This window comes from Rissa tridactyla, chromosome 3 (genome assembly GCF_028500815.1).
Source record: "Rissa tridactyla isolate bRisTri1 chromosome 3, bRisTri1.patW.cur.20221130, whole genome shotgun sequence".
In the NCBI taxonomy this organism is placed as follows: domain Eukaryota; kingdom Metazoa; phylum Chordata; class Aves; order Charadriiformes; family Laridae; genus Rissa; species Rissa tridactyla.
This window is the reverse complement of record NC_071468.1, coordinates 25,247,494-25,258,845: the sequence shown is the minus strand read 5'-3', so window position 1 is coordinate 25,258,845 and position 11,352 is coordinate 25,247,494. Positions and strand designations below refer to the sequence as shown.

Genomic DNA, 11,352 nt, shown 5'->3' with positions numbered 1-11,352 from the left:
ACAAGCCTACCTACAAAATTGCTCACATACACCATTTCTGTTGGAAGGCTGTTCCTGAGCATCTTTCTTCTGACACGTAGAAACTTCCTCACATATATTGCTCAAAAATATGTGCAAGTTATAGCTATTTATTCTTCTACTAATGTTACTTCTTATGTACAATAGCCCTTTCCCTTATATGGTATTTACTCTGCTGTAATTACATAGACAGTGATCCTACCACTTCTCAGACTTGATCTAAAATGAAGTCTGAAAAAAATGGATTCCTAATTCCCTTAATCTTTCTGGTAGCCCTTCTGTGTACCTGTAATAGTTTTGGTTCATCTTTCTTCGTCATGGTTGAGCAGAAATGTATGCAGAATTCCAGATGAGGTTTTGACATGTCCTTGCATAATTACATTGAGATTTCTCCCTTTAAGAACACAAATACACAAATAAAGAAATTACCCCGTTCCTACGCATCGGAGTTCCTATTTAACTTCCCTTTCACCCCACTGCATTGATGCCTCAGCATTAGTTACCAACTAATATGCCTTTGCTTGTTCATTCCATTGTCCTTTCCAATTGATGACTGTCCACCTCGTGACAGGAATTCTTGTTAATAATTTTTCAAGTTTGTGATTGTATACTTTGCATCATGACAGGGTTCTAGGTAATCTCATCTAGGTTCACTTTGCCACAAAAGGCCAGACCAGATGATCTTCTGAGGTCCCTTCCAACCTGGGCTGTTCTATGATTCTATGATTCATTATCATGGCATTTCTATTCTCTTCTGCAAGGTCATGCAGTTTCTTTTGCATTATATTCCAATCTTCTTCTATACTAATAGTTCCTTTGTATCCAAAGTCCTTATCAAAGATACCAAATGTGTGGTCTGCGATCAATCCTTGATAACCTCCACTTATAAATATTTCTTTAGCCTGATGGCTCCCTTTTCGAAAAAAATACCGCCGTTTTCATGCAGATAGTTCTCTGGTTATTTTTCAATTCTTGGACTACTTTGCATCATCTGCAGCTGAAGTAATTGTATCTTGTATAGCACTGCATCAAATATTTAAGAAGAGTCTTGTTGCTTATTCCTTATCTTCAATTATTTTACCTAAGACAGATAACAAATTAGTATTCTCAAAATTTACTTTACAATGGGAAGACAAATCTTCAGAGTTTGTTTATCCCAAGAGAGATTACTTATGACCCTTGCTTAGAATCTCAAGAGTTTTGACATTTTAATAATTTAGAATAATGAAAACATTACAACAAGTTCATTGTAAGACAGTTAAAGGAGAAAGTTCTTCCAGTAATTGGAGACATCTATCCAGAACTGAGTTCTGAGGGCAACGGTCTGTGGTAGACTTAATTGGACAGTACCTGGATAAGTGCAGCAGGCTGTACTGGCAGTCTACAAAGCTTACGAAGCACATACAATAATAACTCTTCTAATGCAGATTTAAAACAAACACACCTATTAGAGATACCATTTTCTGTATGGCTACACGAAGAAGCTGCTTCAGGATGAGATAAGCTGTGAAATTGAAGCACAGTAGTCATTCGGGACCAACTCCTCAAATGAAAGTTTTCATTCTATACCAGGACAGCCCGTTGTGGTTTAGCTTATCCACTTCTAAAGAGAACTATAATGATTCCCTTAGAGCAGACCAAACACAGAACTAGTAGAGAACAGATTATTTACAAAAGCTATGCCAGCTATTTCCAGAATAGTCAAGCCCTTACATTTGATGTCATGGTTTAAAAATTCAGTGGGAGAAAAGATTCCTACTCTATTCTTACGGATTTTTTCCATTGGAATTATCTAGGAAAAAACCTGAATGAGTACTAGAAAAAGAGCACGCAATCCTAGGGATGACCGTTGCTATGGTTTCCTTATTAAGACTGAACCACTTCAAGCTAGTCTGTAGCTACTCTTGGGTTAAATACTACTCAAGTTAGTAAGCATAGTGCCACATGTCCTCTGAGGTAGCAGTAGGACCGTTTCTGCTTCCAGTGAAATCAACGTAAACCCCGTGTTTCTGCAAAGAATTAATCCAAATTCTTTCACTCCCTTGTATGCCCACACCACATGCTGTATGTACATGTAAAATGTGTCTCCAGTGACTACTTGACAGTAACCCAGAGTTTGCAAACAAAAAACTCCTACCCTTTTATAAAGAGAATAACAGTAGTCTGTAACAGTAAATAAACCTACCACTTCTCCTGCTTATCAGACATGCTTCCTTCCTGTGACAGGAATTATATCACTGCACTGATGGGAAGAGGAGAAAAGGGATTTTTTTTGAATGGTTGTTTTATCTATCACTTTCACTGAGGCAGAAATTCTAGACTGATTCACAAATGGAAACCCCAAATGCCATGCAGCAAAGCGTTCATCTATGGACAGGAAACAGTATGGGTTTTATAGGCTAGAGTAAAGGTTATGTCACTTTTAAGTACATTTTAAAAGACTGCACAGACACCTTCCTTAATATTCAAGTGACAAAACCGGCCACACGTAAAAGCCTTTAATCATACACAGGGTATATCAGTGAAGTTCAATTTCCATATACTCGTACAGATTAGCCTTGGTCCTCTAATACCAATAACATTAAGCGATGGTGTCACCAAGCTACATAGGAACAGAAGGAAACAGGAAGAAGGAAAAAAAGAGGCATTGGAAATTAAACGGTGAGAGATTACAAAGGCTACTGCAAATACCAAATGCAGATGAGATCAGCAGGTATTACAGAAGGAGCAGTAGATGACAGTAAAAGGTACCAGGAAAAGAACAGAAAGTCTGTAGAATAGGCTGTTTTAAATATATTTTTAAAAGGTGTTTATTTTTAGCAAGAATCTAGTTGACTACATGAAGATGCTTATAAATGAACGTAAAACATCAGTGGGAAGGAGCAAGACTTTCTAATCAGCTGTCTTGAGGTGTAATAGTTGATCTCTGTTATACTCACACTAGCAGTTTTGGGAAGCTTGTCTTTGTCTTTCTGTTGATTTTTTTTTTTTACCTTTGAAGGCTAAAATTATCTTTCCAAAATATGATCAATTGAAATCTGACCCAACAACAACCGAAAGAAATGAATAGACAAATAGCTGAATTGGACCCAGTCTGCTCCTGGAATAAATACTTTTATCTATGGGTAGGTTTGCACTGAGCATTTTGCTTCTTCATTAGAGTCACAGAAAATAAAAAAAGGAAATCCACGCTAACAAAATCTAGCCAAACTGTAATCTTCATTGTGAACCTAAGAGGCAAAATCCAGCTTTCTTGGCAACCCTCATCTAAGTTACACATCCACAAACAAGACTGCAATTCACAGTACTCCTCACATGAACCACCAACTGAATGTAGAAAAGATCTTCCCTACATACCTGCGTGTGAAATTCATGTGAATGTAATACAGACCACATTTGTAGGGAACAAGTCAAACTAACTGGAATCTTTCTGAAGCTAGAATACATCAAGCAGCATTTTAGCCATATGTAGGTAGGAAACATTTTTTGTGATGGTGTAATACCCTGCAGCAAAAGGAGAGGTTTGGATTTAAAAAAGAACATTCTGTTGCTTCCTTAACAAATGGGCCTTTTCCTTTCTGTTCTCCTTTCTGGTTCCCTATTCATGTAAAAATTATCCCAGGCTCCAGAACACACTTTGAGTTTTGAAACTCTCTGTAAATCAATATCATGAACAGCTCCTGCAAAGAGTGTAATCGGCCTGTAGGCGTATTATTTGCTTAGGGATACCTAAGCCTGTGCTTTAACAGTTTGTTGTCCATTTTGACCCATGATTCAGCTATGACATTAATTCTATAAATACATCAGAATGTTGGGTTTATCTGGCTTGGGACACGCATTTTGCTCACTTCTTTTGTTTAGGTTTCATGGCTGTCTTTGAACATTAGTCACCCAATATACTGTTTGTGAGAGATGCCTCGGTTAATCTATTAAACAGAAGAACGATGCATCAGGCCCTTTGGAAATAGTGCTGCTGGGAAAAAAAAAAGTGATGCAATAGATGAAGGAGGAAGAAGCAGCCCAGGCTCCAGGTTCCAAGCTCACTGTTACTAATGGAGGTGATGCACAGGCTGGAGCTACACCCTGAGGTTGTGGGAAGGAACTGGAGGCGGTGAGGGCCCCTGCAGGGCTCCCAGCCCTTCCAAGGAAGAGCAGCATCACCTTGGACTTAGGTTGGTGTTGCCAGCACACAACGTTGCTGTGAATTCAGTTTTTTTCCCCTGAACACTCTGCACAGACACTATACAATTAGTAGACCAATAAACTCCAATGCAGAAACGGTGGACTAAAGCTTGCATCACAAAACAAGAATAGTGCTTACTGATGAAGAGTGCACAATAGAAGTTGGACTACTAAATAATAAGCTGGAGCCAGTTTCTAGACAGATGTTTAGAAGAAGAATGATGTAAGGAGGAAGATTTTACATGGGGAACTAGATCTCTACTTTTAGAAGCAAGCATCTTTAGAAGCAAAAATCTTTAAAAGGATTCTGCTGGGATGGACTGTCTTGGTCAAGGCGATTGATCTTTCCTCCTATTTTTGAGGGTCTGCAGGGCTCCACAGGAGAGACCATGCTTTTGCACCAGCCCTGCCTTCAACTAGCTACTTTCCATTCCCAGCCTCAGTTCAATTGCACATACCTTGTTCAGAGATGTGAGACATCCTCTCACTCTCTCTCCATCCTAAGCTATAATGAATTTTCCCAGAGTGGATGCTGTTCATTTCCACTATGCTTCTCCTTCTCCATTACACCTCTACTCTGCCCAAATTACACAGTGGCATCCAGGGCCTGAAGGAATGCGGGTGGGTGGATGAAGATGCTTAAGATTGCTTCCTTTCTTAAGGGTGACACACAGAATTGTATCAAGGACATTATCCAAAATGCCTATTTCGAAGTGTCCTGAAACTTGCATTTTCATTGGCACCAGATTTTCTTTGCAGGATGACTCAGTTCCTACAGGACCATAAGAAACTTTGAAGACTGCGTTTAAGCCACAGATAGCTTCTGCAAATGCTGAAAATTCTCTTGGGGACAACCTAATGCAAACTTTTAAAGAAGCCAACAGCTCACACCTGTTGTCTTGTTTCTAGCCTAAGACGATGGCATGAGAGGGCCCTTTAGAAGGCAGCGTTGACTATGCGCTTTCCCCAATTCTATCTTGGCAGTGATTAGCAATGCATCATTCTACTAAAGAAGTTAAAACAGAAAAAAAATCTTTCAGACATTTCAGATCATATTCTGCTGATACGTACTACAGTCCTGGTGAGGGGAGAAATTAATCCCATGAGTTGAACTGAAAAAAATCCAAATGCTGAAGTGAGAGAGTTGGCAAAGGAGTGGGGCTTTTTATTTTCTAAAGGTGCTCTTTGACTGCGAAATACTATAAGAAAAACACTCTTTGCTGGATCCCAGGCTACAGCATTCACATTCCTAGACCTATTAAGAATCTTCAGAGAAAGTAAACACATTTTTCTCTATATTTCTCACTAACACTGTCATAATTCTTCCTTTTGGAAAAAAAAAAAACAATTAAAGAAAACATGTTTTTCTTGCAAGCAGTTATCAAACATCTTCAGTGTGGACATAGAACAAAATGCTTAGCTAAAGCCAATTTGTTCTATCCATGGGCATCATTTACCAGAAGCAACACGCAAGATGATGGATAAAGATTTGTTCATTTCCAGTGGGTGCATTAAACCAATAAGTTGTAAAATCTGCTTTTTAAAATAATGTGTAGAACCAGCAAACTCTGTTTTGCTTTTCTTCCACACAGAGCAGGCAATCATCATTAGAAATTGGCCAAGCCATGGTTTAGGATATAAAGCACTCCAAGAATCGTCAGGGCTGACAATTGGGGTTATTAAAGAAATAAAGACTGGGAAAACTCATTTGTTACGCATACTTCCAAAGAGGAACCAATAAAGAGGAGATAACCAAATAAAACAACTGACAGGAAGATTAGCATTAGAGTTTGGATTTAACCAGTAATAAAAAAATAGAGATGTTATAAAGACATTGATTATTGAAGGAGGTGGAGAACATGATAAACGTGGAACATCGCTTTTATTAACCAAACCTGTTTAGAGAAAAAAAACCCAGCAGCCAGAATGTGATATACATGGATGACAACTGACAAAGGGTTACTGGCAGTGGACGTGTGGGAGAAAGGCATCCCAGCCCAAGATCGGTACTTTTCCCTGTCTACATTCCATCGCGCGATGGTGGGCTGCACCGCACTTTGACATTTCTGAATGCAAAATCGTGGCTTGAAGATTCTACCAAACAAGAAGTCGCATTTCAAATTGTCTTTTTTCCATACTGGTGTTTTCCTGAGATTCAGAAGACTATAACGCTTCAACATGGAGAAGGGCTGCGTGGTCAAATCCAGCCCTCTTCGATGGAAGAACCGGCACCATAAGTAGGCAGTTCATCAAATCTCCCCCGTTAATGGCACTTTCACACATCAAGTTTAAAGACGATCAAGGAGAGCTCTCATCTTGGCAGGCAGCTGGTGAGTGCATCGGGCCTTGGTATGGTCACAAAGTTCATGGTGCAGTGCAATAGCGGACAGATCTTTTCATGATCCTTCAACACTTCACTCAAGTGTTTCATTTCATCTGTTAGCTTTCCGATTTCTCTTTTCAGGGAGGTATTTTCTTGCTCAAGAGACTCATATTCCTGGAAGGAGGGAGAAAAAAAAAACAACCTACTCATAGTCAAAACATTCTTTTCAGTGCTCCCACCTTGAGCATATTCATGTAACTGTAGAAAAACTGCGGTTTCTTATTACAATGTGCAAAATGCTAAGGGAAGACAGGCATAGCCTGGGTGCTGGAACAGGGCAAGTGCTTCACAACCTGCACCCTGACCATGCTGCGGCTCCTTTTATAGCCCCGAAGACCAGGAGGTGCCGCTGGCCCTCAGGGCTCCGCAGTAGCCCAGGGCTGCAGGCGTGGGCGGCTGCATCCCCGTGGTGGCCTCTTCCAGCCCTGGGCCACCTCTGCTATGAAGGGCCAAGCAGGGCAGCTGTGCACTGTCAGAGCAGAGAAAATGAAAGCACCCAGTGCAGCTAGGTGCTGGGAAAACCCAGTGCCTGGCATTGCTGGTGAGGAAAGGGCAGCCCCTGCCTCGGGCCACTGCAGGGAAAGGCCATTTACCCAGGTGCTGGCTGAGATGGACACCTAGCACAACATGCCCGGAGCCAGTTGGGCTCCTCCAGCTCAGCCAGGGCTTGTAGGCACCTGCTCAGATGCCTGGAAACTCAGGAACACGAGGAGGGGAGCATCATGCCAGCTTGTTCCCAACCCCACTTTGTCACCAGAAGGCCTGACCACTGCCTTGGTTATCCCTGACCCCAGATGCTTTTGAGCTAAGGGTTCTCTGGCAATGAATAAGCTGCTATTAACTGCAGGGGAGTTTTGAGATGCTCTACAGCATACATCTGTGACGGATGTGAGACTCGCGTGTCACATTTTTTGATAACTGCATGTTTCAAGTGTCCCTGCTGTCAAGATTTCTCATCCCAAAGAGAAGAGACTTAGAGGTTCAGAGCCAGCCCACGGAAAACCTGCAGGTGTCTGCACCTCGCTGCCGGCCTAGGGCTCAACACTCACCCACTCAATCTCACCTCCCTTGGAAAGCTTCAGACCAAACTTCAAAGCCTACACATGCCTTAAAAGGCCCGTTTACCAGGCAGCAGGGAGAGCCTCTCACGCAATGCTCCTCTGGGCAGCCTGGCGCTGCCTCTGCTGCCCTTTGCTGCAGGAGTTTGGATCCCCTTGCCCCCCTCACACCCTTCCACCAGCCACCACCTCTCACCCACAGAGTAGAACAGGCACGGTCCTCCTACCACATTGCTGTAGCCAACTCCAGCAAAGTTGTCCATCCCTGACTCTGGCTCTGCTCACCTCTTGTTGCCCCAAACCCCATGGGGTTTGGTTTTGGAGTAAGTGTTACTCTCCCATTGCTCTGTCCCATTTTCAGAGATGAGACTATCAAATTGTTCTCGCTAAGAATGAATGACTATTCAACCAGATCTGCCTGCATCTGGCAAAACCTGCATGCCCGAGAATGAAGATTCTCAGCATGAGGAAGATCCTCGAGTCGAGGAGGAACATCAAAGAGGCTGCACAACAAAACGATTCCACAAAATCATTTCTGCCCTGAGATGATTCCACAAAAGCCAGGGGTTACCCCTTTCCAGAAGTACCCTGCACCTGGCTTTCTCAGGCGCTGACTCAGAGGAGATCTGGGAAAAACCAAACCCAAAACTCCCCACACTGTCCCTCTTGGCCTCTGCTGACTGTTGGCAGATCCTTCCACAGTGAGAAAGAGAAGAGCCTGTGATGAACCTCTAGAGCTGAACAACTGACTCAGCCACAATCGCAGCAGCAGAACTAACACTTACCCCAAGAGCCCCAGCTGCAACAAAAGCACTGTTGTGCAAGGTAACATCCAAAACCAGAGAAAGGGGATTCCTGTCCTCCAGCGTTTACACTGGGGACACAAGAAAACTGCACCACATTGTGATATTGAGAAGAAGTATTAAGCTGGAAGAATCAGTTACTTTCATGGTTTTTTGGAAACACCCACTGTTACTTATCAGAGCATACAAGTATAACAGCCAACTGAACTGAGCTCTCACGCTTGGAGGTTTTGAAGTTCCTAAGAAGCCTTTTCAACTGGGTATTTCTGTCTCACATCACAGTTTTAGAATTGACTTAAGCCAGCACTGCCACTAAGCAGCATGGTCCCCTCCTCCTCCATCGCCTTCTTCCTCGTAAGGCAGCAAGAATTCATCCACTGCCACAGCAAACGTGACAAGCTTACCCAAGAAAATGGGTTTGTTTTAGCCCAGAGGAGCCCTGTGATCCAGTTCACTGGGTGGTCACAGGAATAGCAAAAGAAGGTGAGTGAAGTGAGGGCAGGACCGCATGTCTCTCCCTGGCAGTGTCACCGATGGCAGAGCTGCACCATCCAACGTGAGCATCAGTGTCCGGGAGTTCCCGACCAGGCCCCCTGGAGCGCGCCTGTCTCTGCCTCACACCCACAGCTCTCTCAGCTGGATTAGCGTGAAGACAGGCCCACATCTGCTTAAGAAGTCCCATTTCTTGTAAAGTCCCGCACTCGGTACCCAAGCCGTGCCTGCAAAACATCAAGTACCCATTCACCTCGTGAAGTTTATCTGCTTTCTGAGTTTGCTTCTTCCGGCTCCTCTGTGCAGCAACTCGATTTTTTTCTCTCCTCCTTACCTTCCTGTCATCTTCTTCATGACTCTGGAAGACATAAGCCAGAAACATCTCACCGTTTTTTTAAGGTGCGCACGGAGATGCCCGAAGTCAGGTGTATAAGGGTTGCCGAGCATGAGCGCGTACTCCCAGTTTCACAGCCCCTGCCCCACCGACCGCACGGTGCCCGCAAAGGGCAGCGCGTCCCCCTGCCCCGCTGCGCGGGTGGGGACCGGGGCGGAGGGGTGGAAGCCGGCAGAGAGATGCTGCAGAGCCCCGCGGGCCCCCGCTGTACCGCTGATGGGGGATCCCGGGCACCCCCCGCCACCCGCGCTCCCGCTCTGCCCGGCGGGCGGCGTTTTACACCTGCCTCGCCCCAGGGCGAACGAGGGGACCGAGGTGCGAGAGGCGGCGAGGAAAGCCGGGCTCCCGCTGCCCCCGCACCGGCTGCCGGCGGAGCGGCCCCGCTCCCCTCCCGCTGACCGCGCCGTGTGCCGCCGGCGGTTCGCCCGCTCTCCTACTTGGAAGAGCCGGCACCACAGACGCCTCCCGGGAAGGGAAGGGCCGATGCCCTTCGGGGAGGGGGGGGAGCGGGCACCGGCGCTGCCCGCGGCGTGACTCAGCCCCATGTGCCCGCCCGCCCGAGCCCCGCCGCCCTGCCCCTACCTGATGGCTGCCCTCGGCCGCCCCGCTCCGGGGCAGAGCGCTGCCCCCCGCCGCCGCCACCGGGACGGCGCACGACATCCCGCCGGCTGCGGAGCCGCCCCGGGGCGCCGCTGGGCTCCCCCGGCCCGCCGAGGGGTGGGAAGCGAGGGGAGGTCAGGGCGGGCCGGGGCGGAGCGGGGCAGGGGGACGCACCGCCCCGGGACGCCCCGGCACCTGGCACCCCCCCGGCCCGGGGGCGGAGCCGCCGTCCCGCCGCGGGAGCCCCGCTCCGGGCCGCCCCGCCGCCCGCATGGCCGGCACATGGCGCCCGGCGGCAGTGGCGCCGCGCCCGGGGAACCGAGAACCCCGGGACTCCCCCGACCCCCCATGCCGCACTGCGTCCCCCTGGGGCTGAGCCCCCCGCGCCGGCAAGAGCGCCCCGTCCCCCGAGACCGCGGGGTCGGCTCAGCCCCCGGGAACCGGGGGAAAGCCCGCACTCCCGGGGCACGGCGCTGGTGGGCAGGAGCCGCCTGAAAATCCCTCGGAGAGCCCCAGCCCCGGGGGCCGGCGCCCCTCCGGGCGACCCGACTTATGCTTTCGCCTGCAGAAATAACCGCCCCGCGCTTTCTCTTCTCCCCACATCCCCTCCCGGCGGCGGGGCGGGGAGGCCGGGCTGCCCCCGGTAGCCGGCACACCCCTGCCGCGGCGACCCCCGCTCCCCCCGGTGCTCGGGGCCGGCTCACCCCCGGCCGCTCCTGCCCGCCGCGCTCCTGCGACATGGGCTCTCAAAAGCGGCGTGAGCTCCAGCGAGGTGACAGCCGGCTCAGCTGGGGGTTCACGGGCGTGAGGACACGGCATCGGTGCTGGGATACAGCGATTTTCGCTTTCGCTACTCGCCCTGTTCCTTTAAATAATAAGGAAATGCCACGGGCTTCTTGTAAAGGCGAAGGACAAGGATCGCTGAGAACACAGTTGCCGCAGACAAAAATGTCTGTGTTCAACCGTTCTGAGGGGAGCATTTTAACAGACTGAACAGCGTTTCTTTTACCCCTCCAAACATTTTCCTTACGTTTTAATGGAACCGTTATCTTGGCCCTCGCTCTGAAGGGAAGGAAGGTGTTTGCACCGACAGGTACTTCAGCAACATCCTCACTCTACCGTAGGTGCATTTGTATATGGCAATTAACGAGCACTCCCGGCTCTGCTCAACTCACAGGGGCAAATCCATGCCAGGAGGGTGACGTACCCCCAAGCTGCAGGGCAGGCAGTCATAAAGCCCCAGGTATCTTAATAAATCGAATACTTCCCTATTTTTCTGGTTTCCTGAGAAGTTTGAGTCATCCAGCTCAGACAAAGATGAGGTTACAAAGTTTGCAAACTGAGTAAATATAGACCATCCTTTCAGGAAGGTCTGGCTCACAGTTCATGCTGAAGGTGAGAGAACCACACTGCCCATGAGCC

General features: G+C 47.4%; 1 protein-coding gene across 2 annotated transcripts; it reads right to left on the bottom strand.

Annotated features, from left to right (window-relative positions):
• Positions 1–5,816: 5,816 nt before the first annotated feature.
• Positions 5,817–10,769, bottom strand: BATF3 (basic leucine zipper ATF-like transcription factor 3). 2 transcript variants are annotated; one of them, XM_054195654.1, is made up of 3 exons: positions 10,635–10,769; positions 9,190–9,294; positions 5,817–6,697 (listed from the first exon to the last, which is right to left on the bottom strand). In XM_054195654.1, the coding sequence occupies exons 1-3, from the start codon at positions 10,668–10,670 to the stop codon at positions 6,512–6,514; spliced, it is 327 nt and encodes a 108-aa protein (XP_054051629.1). In that variant the 5' UTR covers positions 10,671–10,769; the 3' UTR covers positions 5,817–6,511. The 2 variants fall into 2 exon arrangements, with proteins under 2 accessions (XP_054051629.1, XP_054051628.1); XM_054195653.1 differs by lacking the exon at positions 10,635–10,769 and adding an exon at positions 9,913–10,044.
• Positions 10,770–11,352: the final 583 nt, after the last annotated feature.

Excerpts from the sequence above, each read along its gene's own strand:
- BATF3 (XM_054195653.1), bottom strand. The coding sequence starts at position 9,990 with ATGTCGTGCGCCGTCCCGGTGGCGGCGGCGGGGGGCAGCGCTCTGCCC. Across the intron at positions 9,295-9,912 it reads CGGCCGAGGGCAGCCATCAG|AGTCATGAAGAAGATGACAG; the intron begins GTAGGGGCAGGG and ends TATGTCTTCCAG. Across the intron at positions 6,698-9,189 it reads AAGCAGATAAACTTCACGAG|GAATATGAGTCTCTTGAGCA; the intron begins GTGAATGGGTAC and ends CCCTCCTTCCAG.